The sequence below is a fragment of the Neolamprologus brichardi genome, chromosome 7, assembly GCF_056152115.1.
Source record: "Neolamprologus brichardi isolate AB-2024 chromosome 7, ASM5615211v1, whole genome shotgun sequence".
NCBI lineage: Eukaryota > Metazoa > Chordata > Actinopteri > Cichliformes > Cichlidae > Neolamprologus > Neolamprologus brichardi.
Window position 1 is genome coordinate 59,320,491 of NC_142110.1, and position 26,294 is coordinate 59,346,784.

The 26,294-nt window shown below is 38.9% G+C and overlaps 2 protein-coding genes across 4 annotated transcripts in view; one reads left to right on the top strand and one right to left on the bottom strand.

Annotated features, from left to right (window-relative positions):
- Positions 1–26,294, bottom strand: part of LOC102794060 (ras-specific guanine nucleotide-releasing factor RalGPS1-like) — an 80,382-nt gene that overhangs the window by 24,298 nt on the left and 29,790 nt on the right. For both annotated transcript variants that reach the window (XM_035910594.2, XM_006797324.3), the window contains 3 exons: positions 26,161–26,253; positions 22,048–22,174; positions 356–493 (listed from right to left, as the gene is read on the bottom strand). In XM_035910594.2, the coding sequence (XP_035766487.1) occupies positions 356–493; positions 22,048–22,174; positions 26,161–26,253 (358 nt within the window). The remainder of the gene's footprint in view (positions 1–355; positions 494–22,047; positions 22,175–26,160; positions 26,254–26,294) is intronic.
- Positions 5,557–21,863, top strand: LOC102793773 (angiopoietin-related protein 2-like). Of its 2 annotated transcripts, XM_006797323.3 has the most exons (5): positions 5,557–5,733; positions 9,138–10,055; positions 15,451–15,644; positions 16,342–16,612; positions 21,185–21,863. In XM_006797323.3, the coding sequence occupies exons 2-5, from the start codon at positions 9,173–9,175 to the stop codon at positions 21,382–21,384; spliced, it is 1,548 nt and encodes a 515-aa protein (XP_006797386.1). In that variant the 5' UTR covers positions 5,557–5,733; positions 9,138–9,172; the 3' UTR covers positions 21,385–21,863. The 2 variants fall into 2 exon arrangements, with proteins under 2 accessions (XP_006797386.1, XP_087700106.1); XM_087843980.1 differs by lacking the exon at positions 5,557–5,733 and having other exon boundaries at positions 9,089–10,055.

Below are 26,294 nucleotides of genomic sequence, written 5' to 3' on the forward strand. Positions count from 1 at the left end.
TTAGCATCCTGCAGTGGTGATCCACTTGGGTTATTATGAACACATACATATTTTGGCTTCATCCATATTAAAGATTTATGACATACAGGGCTGTGAAAAATGTTTAGGTTTTTTTCATATTTGTCACATGTTTCAGATCAAACAATTAAAAAAATATTAAACAAACTTAAGCTTTGTAAATACAAAGTGCTGTTTTAAAACTAAATGCTTTTTTTTTTTTATTAAGGAAAGGAATTACATTTTCACAGTACTGTACAACCATAACTCTGATGTCAGAAGATCATCAATATATACATGATTAGGAAACAGACACTATACTGTTCCTACTGCAACTACTGATGTAATTGTGTCTTACCATAGTTACATGACATCTGCAGGTCTGAAATAACTCTCAGAAGATTGTTCATCTGATTTGTCCTCTGCTCTGTCTCTATGATGCTGTCTGATGCAGGATAAGCAGAGTCAATGTAGATAATGTCCAACAGGTAGATCCCTGTAGAAGGCACAAAAAAGCTAGTTAAACTCTTCTAACAACAGGAATAATGATGGGTTTGAAAGCATACCCAGTGATTTCAACAGAAGAATTTATTACTTCAATGAAAGCTTTAATGTGTGGATATACAGTGTTTTCTGTATTTGGTTCTTTTTAGTCTTTCTCACAATGTCTCATAAAGTCAGCGTGAGAAATTGTGAGAGCTAGAGGAGCTGCCAGAAGATTTCCCCTGGAAGTCATTAACACAAATGTGTTATATGGAAACACTGATACACACTGTTAATCTTGTTCACTACAGATTCTAGTGAAAATGGGCATTAGGCTTTTATTGGTTATTGCAATGTTTTTAGTCATTTATAAAGGATATATTATTTTTCTGTACAACTGGAATACATGAATTATTTTGTGGATTTTGGTTATGAATAGGGGGTTTTGGTAGTTGCAAACCTCAGGAGAATAATATAATTACTAAAATTTAAGAAAAAGTGTAGTAAAAGCAATTTAAATAATCACATCAGCTCTGTCACAAGTGATCTGGAAAACAGTTGCTGAGTCACCAACTTTCCAGCAATTTATTTTAACTTCTCAAGTGTTACAAAATAGTGGGGTGGAAACATAGCCTGAGCATGAACAGAAACTCCCTTATCCTGCAGTGTACTACGTATACAATAATGTAGAACATTTTCTGCACTTTATATTTAACTTTATATCCACATAATATGATCAAAAAGGTGTCTGATCTAAATTCATTCTGCAATGTCTCCAGACATCCAGAGAAAGTCACAAAGAACTATCTTCAATTAAAGAAGAAGAACAATAACTGCTGGTACAACCTTCATTTGAGAAAAACTGTGTACAAGTGTACACAGAAGTACTGGTGCTGTGTTAAAGTGCCTGCAATATTTGTGCAGCTTTGTGTTTGTATAATGTACAATATGTAATCTGCAGACCAGGGACTGATAGATGGAAACTGTATAAAGATATTGTTCTATAAACAGTGAGATGCTTTTTGGTCAAGCGATTATGGTGAAAATATCAAACAAACACATTACCTTATAGGTAATGAGGTATATGTTCAGTTATTTAGCTAATACTTCCTTCTGTAGCTGATAAAACCTGAGTTCAAAGGCTGTATTAAGGTTACATCCATAGAGCATGCCAAACCACCACGGTAAACAGCAAAAAACACGTTTTTATTAAGTAAAAGCAACAGCACTATGGCCTAGTGGTTGGAAATTTACCCCATATAGATACCTTTCTGTTTCCCTCTCAATTATTATTCAGTGTACACAAAAAAATTGATAAATAGCCATGGCCACATTCCATTCCACTGTAGTGTCCTATACTCATGACCCAAGTGTTCCATACACAGTTACATAAATCAGTGTCAGCTGTTAGGCCACAAATATGGTTTTGTTTTTCCAAACATGCAAGCCAAGGTCAGCTTTAATTCAGTACAGAAGGAAGTGATAATGTGCTAAACTTGTATGCTAACTGCCAACCATACTAAATACAACAGTACTAAAGAAAGTTCAATTCAATTCAATTCAATTTTATTTATATAGCGCCAAATCACAACAAATGTCGCCTCAAGGCGCTTCATAGATACAGAGAAAAGCCCAACAATCATATGACCCCCTATGAGCAAGCACTTTGGCGACAGTGGGAAGGAAAAACTCCCTTTTAACAGGAAGAAACCTCCGGCAGAACCAGGCTCAGGGAGGGGCGGCCATCTGCTGCGACCGGTTGGGGTGAGAGAAGGAAGACAGGATAAAAGACATGCTGTGGAAAGTTCACAGTAACATTTTATTATATGATCCTAATAAATGGTAAACTGGTTGTTGAATAAATTTTAGTGAGTATAGAAATCAGAAGCAATGTCATCGTCTAGCCCGTCAAATATTAGGAAGATTTGGGGGTTTAAATAGCTTCCTTCAAGTCTTGTATAATTAGGCAACAAACTTAGCACTGGTTTAAAAGACATAAACAAAGAAAACCTTCCTCTACTTATTCAGAAAATTGAGAGCGCCTTACAAAGTTGGGCCAATTTAGGGCTCTCTCTGTTGGGTAAAATAAACAGCATAAGAATAATGCAGCTGGATAGTGTAGTGGTAAGACTACACACCTTTGGAGTAGGAGTCACAAGTTCAATTCCCACCTGGTATCCAGTAAAGATAATCTTAATCTTTGATTAAGAAGCTGCATAATGGAGAAAATGATACAGGAACTATTTCAGAGTAATTGGAATGCTAAGGTCAGGATATCTAGGCTTTATAGTACAATGAGACAACATCAGCTGCGAAAATTTGAGGGTCTCAAGAGAGCTTGGGAAGTGAACCTACAAGGGGTGATAGCTATGGAGACAGAGAGAAATTGTGGGTATATAAGAGTCCAGACAAGATAAATGACATATAGGATCATTCATAGGAGGTACTGGACTCCCCATAAGATTGCAAAATTAAAAATGAGGGAATCAGATATGTGCTGGGTGTGACAAGAGTAGAGACACACTAATACACATACTATATGAATACCAAAAGAAATAGAATCTATGGAAAAATAATTGTTTCTCACTGAAATACTCAGAATACAGCCATTACAGATCCCAGTACTCTAGATATTATGTATAGTAACAGATGACCTGAAGTTATCGTAACTGATAGTCACATAATATCCTATAAAGTGATACAGGATATGATGTGATGCTGCTGAAAGAAAGGGGCATTGCTGGCATGTGATGCCATGAAATGTTGATGCCTACTTTGTATATGAAAATATATTAATATACATAAATGTACCTTTGTTTTTTTCTTCTGTTATCTCTTGTTTCTCTTTCTTTCTCTTGTTATTAGTTGAGTGGTTTGTAGTTTTTTCCTTTTTTTGTGTGCATCTATGTAAATATTGTTGCTATTACATGTCACCATCTTCTCAACTCCACATTTGCTCAACTAGTCTACATGTGGTTACGGGACTTGGAGAAGGTATTCAGCTGCATCCCTTTGTCCTGTAGGGGTGCTTTCAGAGTGTAGGGTAGTGGGCCTGTTGTTGCAGGCTACTAAAATGGATGAGGAAGAACCTTCATTATTAACAATTACACACCAACTTGACAAGATGTGTGCACATGGAAGAGGATCATGGAATCTACTGGAAATACTGAGTAATACCTCAGGCAGTGTTTTAGCATTTTATCTCCTCATGTAATGACGAAAGAAATTGATAGGATAAAGCCTCAGTACTGGCTCTGAATCCTTTGCAGCTCATATCAGTGTTGGAACAATCAAAAGTAGTAACTTCTTCAAGGACACAAAGAAGACAAATACAAGTCCAAACAAGAATATAATGGGTTAAAAACAATTCTCTGGGTTTCTATTTTTCTTACTGCTACAGCCTAACCCCACTGAGATGCACTGGCTCTACATGATATCAGCTGTTCTGACAGTTCAACTGTTAATATTACAGCTGCACAAAACAACCAAAACGATTAACAAATATTTGCCTATGATGTCATACTGATAGATACATAAGTTTAATGCGTTTCAGCTGTGCTCAATCTAAAAAAGCTGTGCAGCCTTGTTTCCTGTCTCACAGCAAAGCCTAGTCAAAGCATCCAGCACTCATTGGCAAATTCAAACACATTGAGTCAGTAGTTGGGCATCTGCCACTCAGGATATAATGCTACTGTTCATAACAGATGAAGCCAATTTAAATTCAAGGTTGAAGGTTCTTTATTTGCCACATGCATAGTTACAAGTATATACAAGTATAACACACAGTGAAATGTAGCCTGACACGCTCCTCGACATGTGCAAAAATGGGGGGGGGGGGGGGGGGGGGGGGTTGGGGAAGAACATTATATATATATATATATATATATATATAGTATATACATTGGGTGAATGCGCAGTAGTAGCAGCAAGCAGGTGAATTCTGTACATTAATATGAATAGACATCTGACTATTTTACAGAACAGACAATATAAACATATTTAAAAATAAAGGAATTTGGAATGCACATTGTGCTTGGGTTTAGAGTGTTTGGAAGAGAGTCCTGTCTCAGTCAATTATAGATGATGTGAGAGGGCGGGTGTGTGTGTTTAGGGCCCGGATGGCTTGGGGATAGAAGCTCCTCTTGAGTCTCTCTTTTTCAGGAAGTTGTTTTTAATGATTACATTATATTACTACATTTCTTTGTCATCTCCATATTTATTACCTTTCTTCAAGATAAATGTAGTGTTAAAAGCAAAAAATGTAAAATAATAATAGGAATAATATTGCTGTTGTACCATAATGCCTCTTAGGATCTTTGTTGTCATTCTCAAACAGGACTCCAACTCCACAATGAGAAATGTTACAGCTGAAGATGCAATTATGATACAAAGCCACTGAGAATGTCCCTGTAAAGATTTGGAAATAAACAAAAAGCACAATCAAAAGCTTCTAGAGTTTCACGAAATTAAATAAAAACCATCTCAATCAGATGTCTATGAGGGAAAGATAAAAGTATGTCTTACAGCATAAGTTTGTGAACATGTTGTGCAATTAAAAAAAAATCACTGAGTCACTGACTATTTGTTAAAAGTTTCTCACATGTTATGCAACCAGTAATTACTATGACAACATAACAAACTGTATCCAGACGCTTCCACCTCTCCTCCAGGCAAATTGTTTGAATGGACAGTCACTGCTTGGTTTTACAGATATCCCCCATTTAAAGACAGAAGGACAGAATACACTATTTTTGAAGGAGCTCTTAAAGGTTTACTATCAACTCACTCTGTGTTCTCCCTGTGCCTGCGAGGGCTTCTGCCCACAGTCCAAAGACATCCATGTTAAGTTGAATTGTTATTTGTGAATGATCTCCCAGTCAGATGGAATTCCACAATCACTGGAGAACAGTGGAAAAAGGGCTTGCTGAGGATAAGGATTTAAAGGGTTTTTGGAGCCTGTCTCGTGTCCCCATGATGTTTTTGCTGCAAAGGGGAGGGGAAGGAGGAGTCGCTATGCCTCACAGCTTAATTACTCCAAGCAACACTGTCTTCCTTCCATTACATATGAGACACAAAGTAGGAAGAGAAACAGATTTTGTCTGCAGAGCAGGCACGAACTTTGAGTTTGAGACTCACCCCTTCACTGCAATACATGAAATTAGAAAGGAAGGCTTTGTTGCTGCTGTACAGATCATCACATCACCACAAGTGGACCACTGTCTTTGTGAACTTTAAATCTGATTCTGACAGAAGGTAAGAAATGATATGAAGAACTTCTACTGACTAATAGAGGAAACGTGAATGACTTCTGAGGACCTGGAGTCAAATCTTAAACAAAAGCAAGAGAGAAAGAGACATAAACAAGTGGAAGTAAGTCAGGAAATTCTCTCAATTTTCATTTTATATGCAACACACACTGAATAAGTGGCTCAACCTTATTTTACACTTAACACAGAGTTTACTTTCCCTTCTGCCTTTTTATTAACTATATGTATGTTAAAGTTATTTCCTGCTTTATTTAAAAATAATGCATTACTTCAACTCTAATACATCTCTAAAAAGTAGAGATGTTACACAGTTCATGACATTACTTTGCATTACTCTATAATGTTTGTTTGAAATGCTTTGTCACATAACTGCTAGTTCACATTCCATACACTCCTGAGAACTGAGGACAAAAATCTTTCAGTTTAACTGTTTTTGTGATTTGTGCGTCCACTACAGAGAACATAAAAGAATATGCTGGGTCTCAGCGCATATGATCACATGTGGAAAAATGTTTAATAAAAACTTGCTTTGCAGAAAGTGTGTTCACATTGTGGTTCAGGGAGCCTGGAAGTCATTCAGCTTTTATACTAAAGAATTATCTTGAACCTTAAGCATTTAACTCAGACTTTCAATCCATGAACTGCCTTTAAAAATGTTTGTGTTAAAAATTATAAGAAGCACTCCCAAGAGCAAAGACAATTCATTCTCTGTGCAGGTTTTTACTTATAATAGTATTAAATTATTTATTACTATTAAATTATTGTTAATATTTAGTTTATTTTATTTCTCCTTTTTAACACAATTTGAGGCGTTTAAGATGTTGCAGTAAATACAGGTTCAAAATGCAGATTTTTGCTATTTGTCCTGTTTAAACTGACTTTAATATACTTGACATCATTTTGAGTACTTTTTTTCATTTTTATGTGAATAAAGTACAGGTGCAGAATTCATTTCATTGTTCAGTAAAATTTGCTTAGTGTTAAATTTCAAGTGAAAAAGTTTTTCCTCATGAGTGCCTTAAACAATACTGATAATATGTGACAAGCTGTGCAAGCTATAGGCTGTAGCTTCACACTGGTTGGCTGAATCTCCAAGGTTTTGAATGCCTTTAACTATCTTGATAATGTCTATTTGTGACGTCTATAAGGGTATAATGTTTATGACGATGACTTTAATTACACAAAGATTATGTAGAAGATGATAATGAATAATAAATATTGACTTGTAAATAACTGGAAACAAATAACTTTAGCTTATTATATACTCTACAGTATAATTAATGAATTTATATAAAACTAACTGGGCAGCTCATTTTCTTGCTCCTGACAATACTTGCTTTAAAGATATAACAAAAAGAAGGCACATGTGAAATACAAAGCTCAAATGTAAAGCTTCATTAGAATGCAAACTGTAATGTGATATTTAAGATCCTATTTTAACAAATTTATTTCTAAACACATATAATACAGCCGAATGATTCTGATGTCTAACATGTCAGTTGACAGTTGACACCATTTGTGGATTTGCATGATAGACTCGGATAAGTGTCTGCTTCTGTATACATCAGCTTCTCAGTCACAATAAGTTACAATTTACAACTAGTTCTTTTATAAGTTGTGTGTTTTGTGCAGACAACATTGATCCAACTCTGGTTAGGTGTTTTCCACGATTAAACGACTCACAGGTCAGTGTTAAGCGGCCTAAAAAACACAATAAAACAAAACAAAATAACCCCATCTCTTAAAATAGTCAGGTACAAGTACTGGGTTGAATGACAGAGGAAGCTGCCTCGCAAAACTTAAAGACTCCAAAAGAGTTTTTATATTATGCTTGTAGCCAGACAGAGTGCAAAGACTATACGGCAATAAATTTATGACCACTCACATGTTGAACTTACTTGAGGTCAACTTGGCCAAGTAACAGTACTTATGGCCTCTGTTGCATGGGGAAAAAACAGCTCACCAATGTCTGAACTGACCTGGCTGAGGCCAGACATTTAAAAAAAGAAAAATGAAAAAGATAGATGATGTAGTAACTACCATATCCTAAAGCCCAAGATAACATGGTCTTGTGTAACTGTCAGGGGAGGCTCCACTTTTCATGTTGTGTTATTGAACATTCCAAAGCTGTGACAGTATTTTTCATCACAAAAAGCAAGAGAAACAAGAAAACACAATATTCTATTATATGAGGTTGGAGCCTAGACTGGATACAGGGAACATCTTTCACTAAACTACTAAAGTGTAACTGGTCAAATATTGTTAAAATGAGCAGCAATGTTTTCACTAGTTGCAAAAAGGCAACTTTGAGCCATACTTAATATTTAGTGAATATCTTTTGTTCATACCGTAGACCATGAAATATGTACATGCAAAAACAGCAGGCAGTGACTGAAGCTAGTTGTTGTTCCCGCAAACTTAACATATAAATACTGATTCTTATACTGATTCATCCTTATAAACCTGCTCTTTCCTCTCTGATTTTACCCTTGCATAGACTGGCTGCAAAAGACTTTCTGTGTAATTAAGTAGATATTAGTTGATTTGCAAGTTACCGGCTGTAATTAAGCCACTACCTTTGTTTTATTTTGAAAATTCTTCAAAGAGTAGTTGTAAAACAGCTAACTCATCATCTTCAGAGAGAAAAAGTTTATTTGAAGACTTTAAGTCAGGTTTCAGAACCCATCCCAGTACAGAAATGGTGGTAGTGAAGGCTACAAATGATCTTCTTTTGGCCTCTGACAGTGGATTCATCTCTGTGCTTGTCCTGCTAGACTATAATGCTGACTATATATTTTATTACAGGGATAAGAGCATGCTGTAGGTATTAAAAGTATTGCGCTGTAATGGGTTGAACTACATGTATCTAACAGACTTCAGTGTGGCTATGTAAATGGGAAGTCTTCTTCACACATAAAAGGTTAACTATGGAGTTCCACAGGGTTCTGTGCTAGGGTCAGTTGTGTTTATATTACATACACTTCCCCTAAGCACTACAAATAGAAGGTATAATATACATTTTCACTACTATGCAGATGATTACCAGATTTTTCTATCCATGAAGCCAAATAAAATACACCAATTTTGCAGGAATGTTTTAACAACATAACGACCTGGATGACCTCTAATTTTATGCTTAAAATAACAGATAAAACTCGTGTTATTGAACTAAAGATCTTAGAAATATGGTATCTAACTCTGGATGGCATTATCTTGCTTACATTATAGGCAGCAACTTTCTGGGACAGAGCTGTGAAAAATACAATACATATGAGCTTCTGAGCACACAGAGGTGGTGATAAAGTAATTGCCTTCGACAACTAACACCAGGTCAATAACTGATGAGAGAAAACAGACCCTTGCTAAGCATTACTGCTTCATCTCTTTCAGAAATTGTCGTGGTCTGGGAGCAGCTGAACTGTGCTATGATTCTCCCTGTGGTGCTAATGGTGAGTCTCCTGTTGCTCTCTGGACCAGAGTCAGGTCTCCAAGAAGACACTCTAGAAATTGACAACAGCAATGACATCCTAGAGAGAGAATTTATCTACGTACCAAAACGTCAAAAAAGGGCTGTTGCTGACTACAGTGCCTACCAAACAGACAAATGTTCTTATACCTTCATTGTCCCTCAGCAGAAAAACAACGGGGCAATATGTGTGAACTCCAAGGAGCCAGAGACCTTGCTGCAAAACCGTATTAATAAGCAGGAACTGGAGCTGCTCAACAGTGAGTTGCAAAAGCAGCGAAAGCAGATTGAGGCACTGCAACTGCTGATAGAGCTTGATGGGGGTGTGATTAATGAAGTCAAGCTATTGCGTAAAGAGAGCCGCAACATGAACTCCAGAGTTACTCAGCTCTACATGCAGCTGCTGCATGAGATTATTCGCAAACGAGACAATGCTCTGGAGGTGTCACAGCTGGAGACCCGTGTGCTCAACCACACAAATGAGATGGGGAGGCTAGCTGGACGGTACCAAGACCTGGATCATAAGTACCAGCATCTATCAGCCCTCTCAAGCAGCCAGAGTGCTCTCCTGGAGCAGCTTGAAGAGCAGTGTAAGCACGGAGGATACTTTTACAGAAAGGTTCAAGAGCCCAGCCGTCGTCTCCAGCCACAATCTCCTGCAATCTCCCAGCCTCCTTTACAAACACCTGAATTGTCTCCTGGTGGCTACAGACCTTTCCATCCACCCACTTACACTCGTTACACCAACTACCCCATGAATAATGAGATCCAAAATGACCAGAAAGCCAGAGCACTGCCCACAATGCCAGCCGCAACATACAGCTTCACAAATGAGCCCTCTGGTAAGTACTGGTAAGAAATGTTTGTATCTTCCTTTCAAGTCTCTAACTGAACAAACATTTGCAGTCCTGCATTCACTGAGAATATACCAACAGAGACATATTTATTGAATAACAATTGTCTTTTAACAAAAATGTCAGATAGTTTAGGTTACTATAGGGTAATTTCATCTTATATTAGCCAATTTGTAGAACATCTTCTGTTCGAATGATATGCATAAAGGTTTTATGGTAGAACATTTCAACATATATAATGGTTGCTATTAAATTTTAGCATCATATAACACAGATATATATTTTTTTGAAAAATGGTCTGTCAATCCCCACTTTTGAACTTTTTTTTTTGCAGTCTGGGGGAATGTTTCATAATAAATATCTCAAATTCTATTAAAGGTGAAAGTGAGGTCTAGAGATGGACCGATCCAATATTACGTATCGGTCCGATACTGACGTAAATTACTGGATCGGATATCGGAGAGAAATAAAAAATGTAATCCGATCCACTAAATATAAAAAAAACACCTCACAAAACATATGACACGGCGTAACTCGGCTCATAACCGTAGCACATCGGAGCTGTGTGCTCACGTGATAGAGCGGCTGTGTGTATTTGTAGCCTCGCTACCAAACCAGCATTTCATCTTCGAGGAAGTTATCCCAGAGAGAAGTAAAGCAAGTGTGTAAGTTCATCTCTGAATGTTTGTAAAGCATTCCAGCGTTAAGCTTAACAACCGATATATGGAGCGACTGCCTCTCTCTCTCTCTCTCTCTCTTGCTGCTACTTCAATCGTGAAACTGATTAATGATCAGCTGATCGGCTTTTCTGTCGTGAGTCCGTCTCTCTGCTTTGTTTTTAGCCCACTTTGCACCAGAAAGAGGAAACCAGGGGCTAAACAACAGCAGTCTGCAATTCTGTTGAAGAAAGATGTTGAATCTATTTAATTATTCTTGAAAAATAATTTATTTCTGTGCATTTTTTTCCCAACCTGCATCAAATTAAAGTTGATTACGTCGATTAAACATCATGAGGTGGAGGGTGGGGGGTGGTTCCCTATTTTTTTTTGCTGGGAGTTTGCAACCCTATTAGTTAGGTTGCTTAATATTTCTGCTAAGTACTCTTTAAAATACCAGAATAGGGAGGATGGAGTAGGTTTAAGTTTATTAGATTGATCAGTATTGCTAAACTATGAAATATTTTGGGTGCAGTGTATTTTTTACATACAGGTATAACAGAATAGCTTTAGTGTTGTTGTTTATTTAAACCTGAGTATGAACTTATACAAAATGCAGCAATATAAAAAAAACAGTTTTATTGATTAAAAAACACACTATATCGGACTCATATCGGTATCGGCAGACATCCAAATTTATCAGTATCGGTATCGGACATAAAAAAGTGGTATCGTGCCATCTCTAGTCAGGTCATCAATATGAATTCAATGTAATTCAATACAATTTTATTTATATAATGCCAAACTGCAATAGCAGTTGTCTCAAGATGCTTTATATTGTAAGGCAAAAACCCTACAATATTACAATCTGTAACCCAAATCAGAATCTGTAATTTAAGACATCAAAAAATGTCTGGATATTGGCTAGTTAAAATATGAAAAAAAATCTGAGCATGCCTGCAACTTTCATGCTGGGTTGAGCAAAAATATCATGAGATAGTATATTCCAAATAGAACAACAGACTTGAGTTTATTCTTAGTCACAACAAGAAGGAAATGCAATTTTTATTCAAATCTCATGCTGGATTGTGCAAATATCTCAAACTGTACCAACATCATTACTAGCTCAGGTAGATCAGAGCAGGTCAGCTACAAACTGGAAGGTTGGTGGTTTGATCCCAGTCTGCTCCAGTCTGCATGCCAAAGATCCTTGGGCAAGATACTAACCCCATGTTGCTCTCCGATGAGGGGTGTAAATGTTAGAAACAGCACAGAGAAAAGTGCTTGTGTGAATGGGTGAACGAGGGAAGTTGTGTAAACGGCTTTGAGTGCTCAGAGTAGAAAAGCACTTTATAAGAACCAGTCCATTTACCATCAAAAATATAATTGCCTATACAGCAATCACTTTATAAACTGTATAAAATGTACTGTATAAACATACAAATATATGTATTTGAAGATGGTGGAGCAGAAAACATTCTAAAAAAATTGATGATTTGACATTAGTGTTATAATCATTTCTAGCAAAATTATCAAACTCCAATGTTTTGCTCCATTTGGAAAGGACAACCTTTTATATTTTTGTGGTACAATTACTCATATTTTCTCAATCCAGCATTAAAGCTGAATCAAAATGGCATTTTTGTCATTTTGGGGACCACAAATTTAATTTTAAAAAGCATTCTACATGATTGTTTTACAGTATTGCGCAATTTAATTATTTATCATTCAGAAAACCTAAATAGAAATCTTCCTCACCCCCCCCCCCCCCCCCCCTATAAAAAAACACATCATTTCATGAACAGTGTGATAGTGACCCTTTGCTTTCTGTAATGTTAAAAGCACTCACATCATCCTAAGATAAAGCACAGAGACTCTGGACTTTTACATAATGATATTATATTGAACTTTCCACAGGACTGAATATTTAAAATAAATATTATTCTTTTTGCTTACTCTGGTATGAATGACTGAATATATTTTAGTAAATAACACACTATTAGCAAAACAGTGTGAAAGAATTCCAGATTAAAATTTTTAGTTCAACATACAAGTGAAGATGTTTGACCTTCATCAGGTTTTAGTTAATGCTATCAGAGAAAATATCATGTTCTCTTCATGCAGCTAACTACATTCAGTGTTAAAAGTTGTGCAGGTCGAGATCAGCAACACCTTAAACACCAAAATGAGTTACTGTTTATGCTCTTATATAGTGACAGCAGTTACATGGATCATGAATCCCTTTGACTTTTTGACTTTAACTTTATCAGTAATACAGCTGCCGTTTTCACTGATAGTGTATCATAAGGTACTTTAGCCTTTGTACTTTTTTTATCAGTTAATTTTGGAGTTACTACAAAGGACGGATATATAGGATGTTTTGTCTGTTATCACTGGGTGGTGCTGAGGTCTGAGCTCCTGTAATCACAAAGAAAACAGAATCATCACACACTGTGAAATTTGAAGTTTATCCCTCAAATATTAAATAAAACATAGCCTTATATCCAGATTATCCAGTATCATTTTTACATTTAAGTTGTTTGTGCTTTTTAAAAGGAGATCTGCAGAGATGAGATGAGCAGGTTTCCAGTCCTGGTCATCTGCAAGAAAATAGAGAAACATATAGAGGTATGCAGTTTTTGAGCTGCTGCCTGAGCACTGGACAACATATATTAACACTCTCTATATTATTCCTCTCAAAGGATGCAAGATGTACATTCAGGTTTAATTCAGATAATTTGTTAACCTCAATATTTGAAACAAACTCTGTAAAAAAAATTATAAATAAATATATAGAGTTGTGCTGAAAAATTAGCTTTTTAAAAAATGTGGTGTTCCTGTTCTGTTTCTCATATAAACTGTTTCAGTGCCTCATCTTCAGCTACTGGTCTGAACATCCTTCAATTCAGTGTGAACCTTCAGGTTCAGAGGGTCAAACAGATTTAGCTACTAAACATGGCTTTCCCCAACAGCTGATTGCTCATCTTAGCTAGCTAGCTAAGGACACTGATTACAGATTAGCTTACAAACACATTTAACTTACTGAAAAAGTGCGCCAGGGCCTTGGGTCCTTTTCTTAGTTAGTCCAGGTTATTCCAGAACACCTCACGACATCAGTTTAAAATATTCACTTGTGGTTATGGAAAATCAACACTGAATCTCCTCACAGCATTCTCGTCTATCTGCCATTCCCAAACAGAGATACGCAAGTTTCTCCAAGAAAGCAGCTACTATCAAAGCTATCATGATGATGTTGCACCCATAATTCACATCATGTAGTTGGTAATTAGAATAGAACTTATGAGAAAAAAAATGCTTCAATACAAATCGGTGATGAAGACTACTAATAATGGCAGAACGCATCTTTGGAAAAAAAAATTTTTTTTAGAATTTGACCCCCCAGTCCCACTAATATGGAGACCAGGGGGATAACAGACAAATTTTGGCTTCATTGTTGGGGAGATGTTAGGTTGTTCACATTTTCTACGGTCAATGGTTTATAAACAACAAGTTACGATGCTGTGTAAACTGTAAAAAAAAATGTAATGTGTGTAATATGACATCTTCTTTTAATACTCTCTAAATGTATGGGAACTAAAGAAACCAGTTGCTGTAATTTTAAAGAAGAATGTTTCCCATTCTCACTTAATGTAGGAGTTCATTTCATAATATGCTAAATGTTTTTAGTGGGTGACAGGTCTAAACTGCATTTGACTGAGCAAATCTTACCTCTTATTGATTTTCAGATACAGCCACCCTACTCTTCTCAGTGTTTATTCCTAACTGACAATTTTTTGCAGTTATTTTCCCCTCTCTTCTTTTGCCCCCAATGGGTGGCAGGAGTTGCCCTACCTAAAGTGAGTTCTGTTGGAGGGTGAATCCTGTGTAAAAGTAAGGGTTTTCCTTTGTCCATCACCAGTAGGCGGTAGGTGAAGTGTCTTGCCCAAGGACACAACAACCAAGACAGACAGAGCTGGGGATCGAACCGGCAACCTTACAGTAACAAAATGAGCTTCCCAACCCCATGAACCACGGTTGCCACGGGTTCTCCAGCTTCAGCCCACAGTCCAAAGACATGTAGTTAGTGGGGTTAGGTTAATTGATAATTGTAAATTGACCATAGTTGTGAATGTAAATACTTGTCTGTCTATGTGTTAGCTCTGCAACAGACTGGCGATCTGTTCAGGGTGTATCCTGCTTCTCACCCTAAGACAGCTCAGACAGGTCCCAGCCACCCTGTGACCCTGAATTGGATAAGCAGAAGAGAATGGGTGGATGGTTGCCAAGTGGTTGCTCATAGATCACTGGCTCTTTTAGGTTCTGTCTTTAATAGAATAAAGAGAATTCCACTAATTTTGTGTAATACCTTCTACCATTCCACAGAGGGCAAAAAGTGAGATATAATTTAAGAATAGCTCTGTTCCCATGTGTGCGCTGTGACTACAAAGAAGGTTTTGCCCACAGTACTGTTTATTCTTGCCAGCAGCAAACAGACTGGAAAGTATTTGTCATATTTTGCAGAGACAACACGTGATCAGGAGTGACTCACTTTTCCAGGAACCCTCCATCTGTATATTTTTCTATTGCACTTCATGTCACCATGTGTGTTGTGTGCACAGGTTGTTAAAACTATAATAATGATGAAGCCAGCATGTCACTAAAAATGAGCCTATGATGATCACACACCAGATGCAACTGTATTACCCTTCATTCTCTGCCTTCTACAGGACATTTCAGAGATTGTCTGGAGGCTCTGGAGAGTGGATATACCACCAGTGGAATGTACCTCTTAAAACCAGACAAAAGCAACCAACTTATGCAGGTCTGGTGTGACCAGAGACAAGACCCTGGTGGCTGGATCGTTATTCAGAGACGTCAGGATGGCTCTGTCAACTTTTTTAGGAACTGGGACACTTACAAGGTAATAAGTTATAGTAGCACCCAATATTGTACTTATGAGGTTGTATGTGCTGTCTAGATACACTGAAGATACTACGAAGCAAAACCGTTAGCCGCAAATGCATTAAATATCAATGGAGCATTGCATTTTAGTAACTGAAACCTCAGTCTTTCTTAAAATGGGAAATAAATGCAGAACTATAGTAGTGCTGTTGCTAATGTAAAGAATGTCTGCCCATTACCATATATGAGTCTGGGTATTCTTAGTGTATAATTAAAAATAAACATGTAGAGAAAAAAGTAGCTCTCAGCTGAACCCCACTATATAAATCACTGTGTCTGAGATTAAGGATAATCTGACTCTAACTGTTCATATAGTCAGCGGTCAGATACAAGACATTTTTCAGAGGAATCTCATTTTTGGCAGTGTAGCATACAGCAACTAGCTTGAGAGGGAAGGGCAGAGGGTTTATAGCTTTTTGTAATAAATAAAAATTTTCAGTAATGTTATGCAACGCTTGCATTGTGTGACATTTCAGAGAACTCATAACATATTATTAAACTGAGATTCAAGTCAGCCGAGTTCTTTTCTCAGTCTCAAGATAAAGGGCGATCGTGGCTCAAGAGTTGGGAGTTCGCAGGCCTCTCTTCTGACTTAATCCATGTGCTCGTTCATGTACTTTATACCTGACCAATTCAGTGTCTCTCTCCTTCCACAGCAAGGTTTTGGAAACATTGATGGTGAATACTGGTTGGGCCTAGACAACATCTTTTGGCTGACAAACCAGGGCATCTACAAGCTTTTAGTGACGCTGGAAGACTGGACTGGACGGAAGACCTTCGCAGAATATGCTAGCTTTCGTGTAGAGTCAGAAGCAGATTTCTACAGGCTACGACTGGGCCGATACCACGGCAATGCTGGAGACTCTCTAACCTGGCACAATGGAAAGCACTTTACCACACTGGATAGGGACCATGATGTCTACGCAGGTAAGTGGGTTCCCGTGAAAGACAAGGTGATCACACCTTCTGGTAGATTTCTCTTTCACACACTCTACAGTTGTTATTAGTAGTTACTAACAACTCTTAATAGTTTCTACACTCTTGTAGATTGGTTTGCAGGGACATTCACTTATCCAAAAATACTGGATACAACAATTGCTTTTTGCTTATTGCTTTGTTATACACTTCAATTAGGATCTGATCTCTCTTTCCCCAAACCACAGGCTTGTCTTGAGGTACACAATTTTTCTATGGTGGTATTTCTAGAACAGGAATTTCAGACCTGTACCTATTTTTCCCATCTCCAGAGCCTTTCTGTGAGAAAAAAAGGAATATGAAAATTAATGAATATGAAAGATGTCATTTTATGGACTTCCAGTGTCATGTACAAAATTTTAAATGGGAAGCCCAACATGGCAGTCTTAAAGAAAGCGACACTCTACTTACAATTCAAGAAAAGTTGAAGGAAGCTGTGACTGTGTGGAAAGACCCTGTTGAATTCCTCATTAAGTTATGTGAAGATGTAAAAAATAAAAAAAAAGAAAGAAAAAAAAAAAAGAAGGAGGAGGAACTCACAGCAGAGTTCAACCGGAAAATACAAGAAAATGCACATCACATGGAAGGAACTGAAAAACAAATTGGAGAAATAGAGGGGGACGTGGACAGAGTGGTGGAATGTTTGAATGCTCTCTCACGGCTTCTCAGAAGCCAAATATAAAGATGAGCAAAGTGTCTGACCTCGAAGATGGTTCCTGACGTAATATGATCACGGTATTCCAGAGGTTGCAGATTGCACTGCCACTGTAACTTTTGTGGAAAATCTAATTAAGTCGGAGCTGGCTAAAAACAGCATGCTAAACTGAGAGGGAGACCTAGGAATAGAACGAGTACAAGGGGTCCTCGCACAGGGCCTCCAAGCACACCTCCTTGCTCTGTAGTGGTCCAGTTTATTCGATATTGTCAGGGTTCCAGGGTTGTTGACCCAGTGCTTTCAGTTTTGTCACGTTCAGTTTATTCTTCACACTCATGGTTTTCACTTCCAGCATGTTGCCTTTGTATTGTGTTCCACTGATTTCCATGTATCATTAGTCAGACTAAGTTCAGCTGTGTACTCACCGGTTTCTAATCACTCATCATCCAGCGTGTATTTAAATCCTCAGTTTCCACCAGTTCATTGTCGTGTCATTGTAGATGTTATGTTGTCGTTCCCGCCTGTGTTCAGTTGTTCAGTCAGCCATTCAGTCTTTCAGTCAGTCAGTCCTTTCGTTCCTGCTCTGTTCGTTCACTCGCTCCAATAAAATATCATCATCCTGCACCGTGAGTCCTGCGTTTGGGTCATCTCTTCTTCGCCTCCACACACAACCTCTGACAGATACAGTGGGGCAAAAAAGTATTTAGTCAGCCACCGATTGTGCAAGTTCCCACACTTAAAATGATGATGTCAGTAATTTGCACCAGAGGTACACTTCAACTGTGAGAGACAGAATGTGAAAAAAAAATCCATGAATTCACATGGTAGGATTTGTAAAGAATTTATTCGTAAATCAGGGTGGAAAATAAGTATTTGGTCACCTCAAACAAGGAAAATCCCTGGCTCCCACAGACCTGTAACGTCTTCTGTAAGAAGCTTTTCTGTCCCCCACTCGTTACCTGTATGAATGGCACCTGTTTGACCTCATCATCTGTATAAAAGACACCTGTCCACAACCTCAACCAGTCAGACTCCAAACTCCGCCATGGCCAAGACCAAAGAGCTTTCGAAGGACACCAGGAAAAGAATTGTAGACCTGCACCAGACTGGGAAGAGTGAATCTACAATAGGCAAGCAGCTTGGTGTGAAAAAATCAACTGTGGGAGCAATCATCAGAAAATGGAAGACATACAAGACCACTGATAATCTCCCTCGATCTGGGGCTCCACGCAAGATCTCATCCCGTGGGGTCAAAATGATCATGAGAATGGTGAGCAAAGATCCCAGAACCACACGGGGGGACCTGGTGAATGACCTGCAGAAAGCTGGGACCAAAGTAACAAAGGTCACCATCAGTAACACACTACAACGGCAGGGAATCAAATCCCGCAGTGCCAGACGTGTTCCGCTGCTGAAGCCAGTGCATGTCCAGGCCCGTCTGAAGTTTGCCAGAGAGCACATGGATGATACAGCAGAGGATTGGGAGAATGTCATGTGGTCAGATGAAACCAAAGTAGAACTTTTTGGTATAAACTCAACTCGTCGTGTTTGGAGGAAGAAGAATACTGAGTTGCATCCCAAGAACACCATACCTACTGTGAAGCATGGGGGTGGAAACATCATGCTATGGGGCTGTTTTTCTGCCAAGGGGACAGGACGACTGATCCGTGTTAAGGACAGAATGAATGGGGCCAAGTATCGTGAGATTTTGAGCCAAAACCTCCTTCCATCAGTGAGAACTTTGAAGATGAAACGAGGCTGGGTCTTCCAACATGACAATGATCCAAAACACACCGCCCGGGCAACAAAGGAGTGGCTCCGTAAGAAGCATTTGAAAGTCCTGGAGTGGCCTAGCCAGTCTCCAGACCTCAACCCCATAGAAAATCTGTGGCGGGAGTTGAAAGTCCGTGTTGCTCGGCGACAGCCCCAAAACATCACTGCTCTTGAGAAGATCTGCATGGAGGAATGGGCCAAAATACCAGCTACTGTGTGTGCAAACCTGGTAAAGACCTATAGTAAACGTTTGACCTCTGTTATTGCCAACAAAGGTTATGTTACAAAGTATTGAGTTGTATTTTTGTTATTGACCAAATACTTATTTTCCACCCTGATTTACGAATAAATTCTTTACAAATCCTGCCATGTGAATTCATGGATTTTTTTTTCACATTCTGTCTCTCACAGTTGAAGTGTACCTCTGGTGCAAATTACTGACCTCTGTCATCATTTTAAGTGGGGGAACTTGCACAATCGGTGGCTGACTAAATACTTTTTTGCCCCACTGTATGTAGTCAAAGAATAGAATCCTCCATGCAGCTCAAACTAAGAAGATAATGGTCCAAAACAAGTGGTTGTATTTTGATCATGACTATGCCACAGAAGTACAGAACAAAAGAAGAGAATGTGAACCCCTTTAAAAGGCGCTGAAGATGGCCGGTATACGCTTCCAGACATGTATTATGACATGGCAGGGTGACTTACAACACTGCAACCCTATGGTATTATGAAGCAGCCCCAAACCATCCAAAGTGCTAGCATGGAGATTAAGAAAACAACAAAAAAAACTACTAAATACTACTCACAAGATTAGCGATCCAGTCACACAAAAAGCCACCTACAACTTGGATGGTATCCAAAGAAGGTATCCTGCTCCCTCTGGACTTTGGCAGCCAAATTATATGACTTAAAATTAATATTCTCCCCAAATTATTCTTTTCTTTTCTCAGTATTACCCATAAACAGAAATTAACCTAAACAACAATGTAGAGCCTGGAATAAAAATATCTCACAATTCATTTGGAATAATAAGAAACCAAAAGTGAAATTCTCTACCCTGTTACTGCCTGAGGAGATGGGGGTAAGGCTCTGCCTTTATTACTTACCTGCTCAGTTACTGTCACTTTATGTTTGTGTAATCCATATTATGTAGCCAATTAATGTAGCCAACCATTACAGTCACTGTCTGTTTGTGTTGATAAAGAAATTAAGGCATCCAAGCAATGGGTAAATATGGGAAGAAAAACCTGTTAACTTTAGGATGAGGCAAAATTGTTTAGGCGGCCAACATATAAATCTGACTTTGCACCAGCAGTACAAGACAGCAGATTCTACCAGTGGTTTTCTTTAGAGATTACCTCCATATATGTAAGCTCCCTAAACACTGGGAACTGCAATTTTAAAACCTTATTTCAAACATACCGCTTGAAAATAACTGGAATTTTATAGATATTCAAAGAACGATGGGAAAAGAAACTGGATATTGGCAATCTGTCTGGAAAGTACAGCCATCATCTAGAAATTCCTGGACTTACAAAAGACTTTTGTTGGAAAAACATAAATTGCTTCTTTATAATCTAATCTTAAAATCTAAACAAAACATCTAAACATATTCTGGTCTTGTATCTATTCAAACTTTTTTGAATGAGGTATCAGTAATCCTTTCCAATGTCTTGGATTTTAACTTTTTGTGCAATAATCATTATTAAATTTTAATTTGTTGATAATTGTCCCATGATCACTTGTTTCTTCTTTTCCTGTGTATGTGTTCCTGTTTTTCTGTTCACAATTTGAAAAAGAGAAATATTTTAATTTTTACTTTAATTGTGGTGGATGGAATTGAAATATACGCACAAATGGCTCATCTTTAGATCTTCAAGCTATGGATTCCAAATGGAGGAAAACCAAGAACTTAATAGTGCAGGGAAACATCAGTTTGCTTTCAACGCTAATGCTGCAGTCTTTCTCGTATACCAGGTCTACTGATGGACAAAATTGAAACTGTCTTAATTTTCTTTATTATATTTAAAGCCGTTAGGCTGCTAGCTGTTTTATTTAGTGGTCTTATTTGCTTGTGTTATTTGTGTTTCCAGGGAATTGTGCCCACTATCAGAAGGGAGGATGGTGGTATAATGCCTGTGCTCATTCCAATCTGAACGGTGTGTGGTACAAAGGTGGGCATTACCGCAGCCGCTATCAGGATGGGGTCTACTGGGCTGAGTTCAGAGGAGGAGCTTATTCTCTGAAAAAAGTGACCATGATGATAAGACCCAATGGAAATACCTTCCAATAATTGCTCAGTATGTTGAAACTTATATTTAACAAGATGTGTCCACCAAAGGGATTCTGTATCACAAGACCAGGCACCATTGGTTGATTTTCAAAGCTTCTTTTGGTTGTTATACATTCATAATGCCAAGACGTGGCAGAACTTGTTCATTTCATTTGTCCTACATGTAATGCTTTTATTCATGTTCTTGTGCTCATGAAGTTATACTGCACACAAATAAAAAGATTACAACATTGCATGTAATGAATGTAAGATAATGCCTGCATTCCTTTCTCAATGCAGGCTGTAACCGATGTAGTGTTTAAAGGCTTTTTTCCCCATCAGAACAAAATCCATAGTTACATATCAGTGAAAAAGAACCAAGAAATTGACATCCAGAAATGTTAATTTCTTGATTGCTGGCAAAAAAACCTTGTACTTCTCAATATTAATGGCATTTGTAATACTCGTTAAGTATAAAAAATATGTGCTCTTTGACATAATGTTTTCTTTGATTCTTCCGATGTGCCCAGCGGAATTTGAACTGTTTTGAACAAAAAGAAAAAGTATACATATAAGTCTGGAATGGAGGCCGGGCTTGGAAATCTAAAACTTACTTAAAAGGAAATAAAATAATCTAAAGCAGATTGTGTTAAACTAATGCTGAGACACAGATAGCAGACTCACCAAGGTAAGGAATACAGGGCACCATCTTCAGGGAGCGAATATATTCCCTCATGCGGGTGTAATTCTCTTCCTTGGATGTCAGATAGTTTAGCTTCTCAAACGTGGCCTTGTCTTTCCGACTGATCAGCTACAACAGACAGGAAACAATAACACATACATAATTTTCTATTTTCATGTAGAGCCTTTTACTTAAGTGGGAACAGAAGTATTGACAGACTGGAGTGCTTTCTAAAAACCAACAGGTTTATTGATATTGTGGACTCAGTTGCTTCTATCGGTCATCCTGACTGATCCAGACACATATGACAAAATCTGGCTTTTTTAATGTCAAAATGAGACCCAAACATTTTCCCAAGCACAAAGTCAATTTTTTGGCAGTATTACTCTATATCAACATTACAAATCTAAAAATTTTGGTGAAGAGAAAAATTACTAATTCTTTTGTAAGGCAATTGTCCAGCTGTTCTAATCAAGGTATGCAGAAGAGCTCTGAGCTCACATGGAGTTCTTCTCCCTAAGCTAAGAAAATGAATCTGAGGCTGCAATAAAGGGACAGATGGGCATAGGCTCACCAAAAACTAGACAATTAAAAAAGGTTCTTTGGACAAGTTTCCTGGTCTGTTATCATAATCAAATAGATAGATCATAAACATGTATTGCTCATTCATAAAGAAGAAAGCTTTGGAACTATCCCGACTAGTGAAGAGAGTGTAGTTTCAACAACACTGATTTCCTCCCGAGATCTTAAGAGCCATCGAAAGGAATGAATTAAAGGCTCTGGAGGTCCCTGTATGTGCACGTAAACCTGTGTCAAAAAGAGTCTCCTTATGTCAAGTTCTGGAAAGCTATTGACCATCCCTTGCACTCTGATAATACAGCCAAAAAGACCATTAAACATCCATTACAGGAGTTGCAGTGTGGTTAATTTGATTCCTGCCATAGAGACAGGATGGGTTGTAGGCAGGGAACTGTATTTACTGTAGCCTTCCCAAGCATTTCCTCACAAACTGATGTTTAACAGTGTTTTAGACCATTGCCACCCAAATCAGCTTTCCAACTCACTCCCTGCATATTGAATTTATGGCTTTATACAGACAATTTTTTTTTTTTTTCACTACCCAAATAATCCAATAGTTAGACATTCCCTGCTAAAGTTAAACAATCATGTGACTGACTGGTCAGCAGGTTGAGTAATTTCTTGGAGTAATTTATGCCTCTCTAATTGTATGCGATCAACCCTACCACCCATTAAACCAGGTCCCCAGTCATCAGATCTGTCTACTGTTTCAAAAGAATATCATGATTTAGGACAGAGGTCAGCAAACTGTGGCTCATGAGCCATGGGCTAGAATTAGGGTTAACTGTAACCCTATGTATTAATAGGGCAGGTAGAAGAATTACCAAGGACTTCGGAAAAAGAGAAGAACCATGTGGAATTGGAATGACCTTACACTTGTCTCACCTTAATAAATGACCACCGTGTTGAAACTGCAATGTGCAAAAGACAGACTACAAAATGCTCAAATCTTAATCTTAATTCATCTCAAAAGTGTTCTAACACCATTGTTGTATGGAGGTCATTTAAATGAGAACAGCCTATGAAAAATATTACTTCATTATAAAGCTTGGAATTTTAAAGGAGGAGGAGGAACATTTAGGACCAGATTTACAAACATTAGCAGCAGCACAACCGCTGGATTTACAAAAGAAGCACAGTTTCAGTTCTGTGACAAAGTTGTGAACAGGAGTATTTTTTGGCTGACCTTATGGCATATGTATTTATAAGAGTTTTATTTTCATGAGGAGAACATTTAAACAAATCATGCAAACGTGAATTACAAAGTCTGTGGAACACAATTTAATGCTATCCTATGCTAAAGAAAGCAATAAAGGAAGCACAGAAGCTCCTTTCCTTAGTGTTTGGAGAGTTAAAACAGCTCTTATTAAGGCTGCCATACTGATACTTTCAGGTCACGTCTCTCAGTTAGGAACCTTCCTAAGTAAAATGGACTATTAGAATGCAATGTGAACTTGACACAAGGACAAGAGCTAAACATGGAAACATGACTGACTGGGGAGACAAGACTACTCAGACAGGGCACAGAGGGGGCAGACAGACAAAGACACAAGACTATAGAAACAGTCAGGGATCCTAAAAGTGAATTACAACCTATAATCAAGAGAAACATCCATCCATCTTCTTTCGCTTATCTGGGGCCAGGTCACGGGGGCAGCAGCCTAAGCAGGGAAGCCCAGACAGTCCTCCCTTTCCCTGGTCACCATCTCCAGCTTGTCCAGGGGGACACTAAAGCGTTCCCAGGTCAGCCGAGAGATATAATCTCTCCAGCGTGTCCTGGGTCTGCCCCAGGGCCTCCTCCCGGTGGGACATGCCTGGAACACCTCACCTGGGAGGCATCCTTGTTAGATGCCTGAAACACCTCAACTGGCTCCTTTTAATATGGACGAGCAGCCGCTCTACTCTGAGCTCCTCCCGGATGGCCGTACTTCTCACCCTATCTCAGAGAGGTTAGCCACCATTTGGAGTAGGCTCAATTCCCTCGCTTGTATCCGCAATCTCATTCTTTCTTTCACTGCCCACAGCTTATGACCATAGGTAGGAACATAGATCAACTGGTAAATTGAGAACTTCGCTTTTACATTCAGCTCATCACTGCAGCTGCAGCACCAATCAATCTAAAGGGCAGCCCTGGCGGAGTCCATCACCCACCATAAATGAGTCTGACTTATTGCTGGCTATGGGACAAAGCTCTTGCAACGGTTGTATAAGGATCGAATGGCCTGTAGCACTGGGCCAGATGCTCCATATTCCTGAAGCACCTCCCACAGGACACTCCAAGGGACACGGTCGAATGCCTTCTCCAGGTCCACAAAACACATGTAGACTGGGCAAACTTCCATGCATCCTCAAGTATCCTCAAGAGGGTAAAGAGTCTAGTGGTCCACGACCAGGACGAAAACGACATTGTTCCTCCTGTATCCAAGGTTTGACTAATTGTCCAGCATCCTCCCCGGCCACCTGATCCAACTCACCACCAGTGCAGTTACTCTGAACCATCATTTGGCACATAAGTGCAGACAACAGTCAGGACCGTTTCCTCGCACCAAAGGCGCAGAGAACAAACCCCCTCGTCCACCGGGAGAAACCCCAACATACAAGCAGCAAGTTGAGGGGATATTAGGATACCCACCCCAGCCCGCAGCCTCTCACCAAAGGCAACTCCAGACTGGGACAGAGTCCAGCCCCTCTCCAGGAGACTAGTTCCAGAGCCCAAGCCATGTGATGAGGTGAGCCCGACTATATCTAGCCGGTACCTTTCAACCTCACACACTAACTCAGGCTCCTTTCCCACCAGAGAGGTGACATTCCATATCCCAATTGCTAATCTTGGTAGCTGAGGCCCACCAGGGCCTCCCCTCCAGGCTGCCGGCAAACACACATTGCACACAACTCCTATGGCACCTCCTGCCATAGGAGTAGGCAGTGGGCCTACAGAAGGAAGGGCTCATGTCCCTTTTTTGGGTTGTGCCTGGCCTGGCCCAATGGACTAAGGCCCGGCCACCAGACGCTCACCCTCGGGCACTCTCCCCAGGCCTGGCTCCAGGGCGCAGCTCTGGTAACCCTATCCCAGGTATGGTGAACTGTTCCCTTGATTGTATACTCTTAGGGGTTGATTTGCTCTGGGTCTGTTCCCTCACCCAGGACCAATTTGCCATGGGTGACCCTATCAGGGGGCAAAAGCCCCCCAAAAACATGGCCCCTGGGATCCCTGGGATACACAAACCCCTCCACCACAATAAAGCAGTGATTCATGGACGGGCAACAAATAACAAAATAAAAGTCAAAACACTGGGTCAAAGTGTCATATAAATACATTAACTGGTAATACCATATGTTAGTTAAGTTTAATACAAGTTCAAAAGAGAATGGCAATTGACCTACGATAAAGAGATACCCATGACAGGTAAATGTAATCACTGGCACACAGTAGCATCTAATTTAAAGAACAAACAAAAAACAACATATTCATGACTTGTCAAAACTATGAATTACAGAAGTAAGACTTCAAGGCATGCACAAAGCTGAAATCTTACCGCCCAGGTTTTGCTGAGTCTGAAGATCGGCGCACTCTGCAGAGCAGAAACCACGGACACCAGAGAATGGAGATTGTTCAACTCCAACAGTTTCTGTAAACAAGAGCGATTATAAAAGACATGTTAGGAACAGG

Bases quoted from the DNA above. Each gene is read 5' to 3' on its own strand.
- LOC102793773 (XM_087843980.1), top strand. From the start codon at position 9,089: ATGAGAGAAAACAGACCCTTGCTAAGCATTACTGCTTCATCTCTTTCA. The intron at 10,056-15,450 runs GTAAGTACTGGT...TGCCTTCTACAG, and splicing joins CTTCACAAATGAGCCCTCTG to GACATTTCAGAGATTGTCTG. The intron at 16,613-21,184 runs GTAAGTGGGTTC...TTGTGTTTCCAG, and splicing joins GGACCATGATGTCTACGCAG to GGAATTGTGCCCACTATCAG.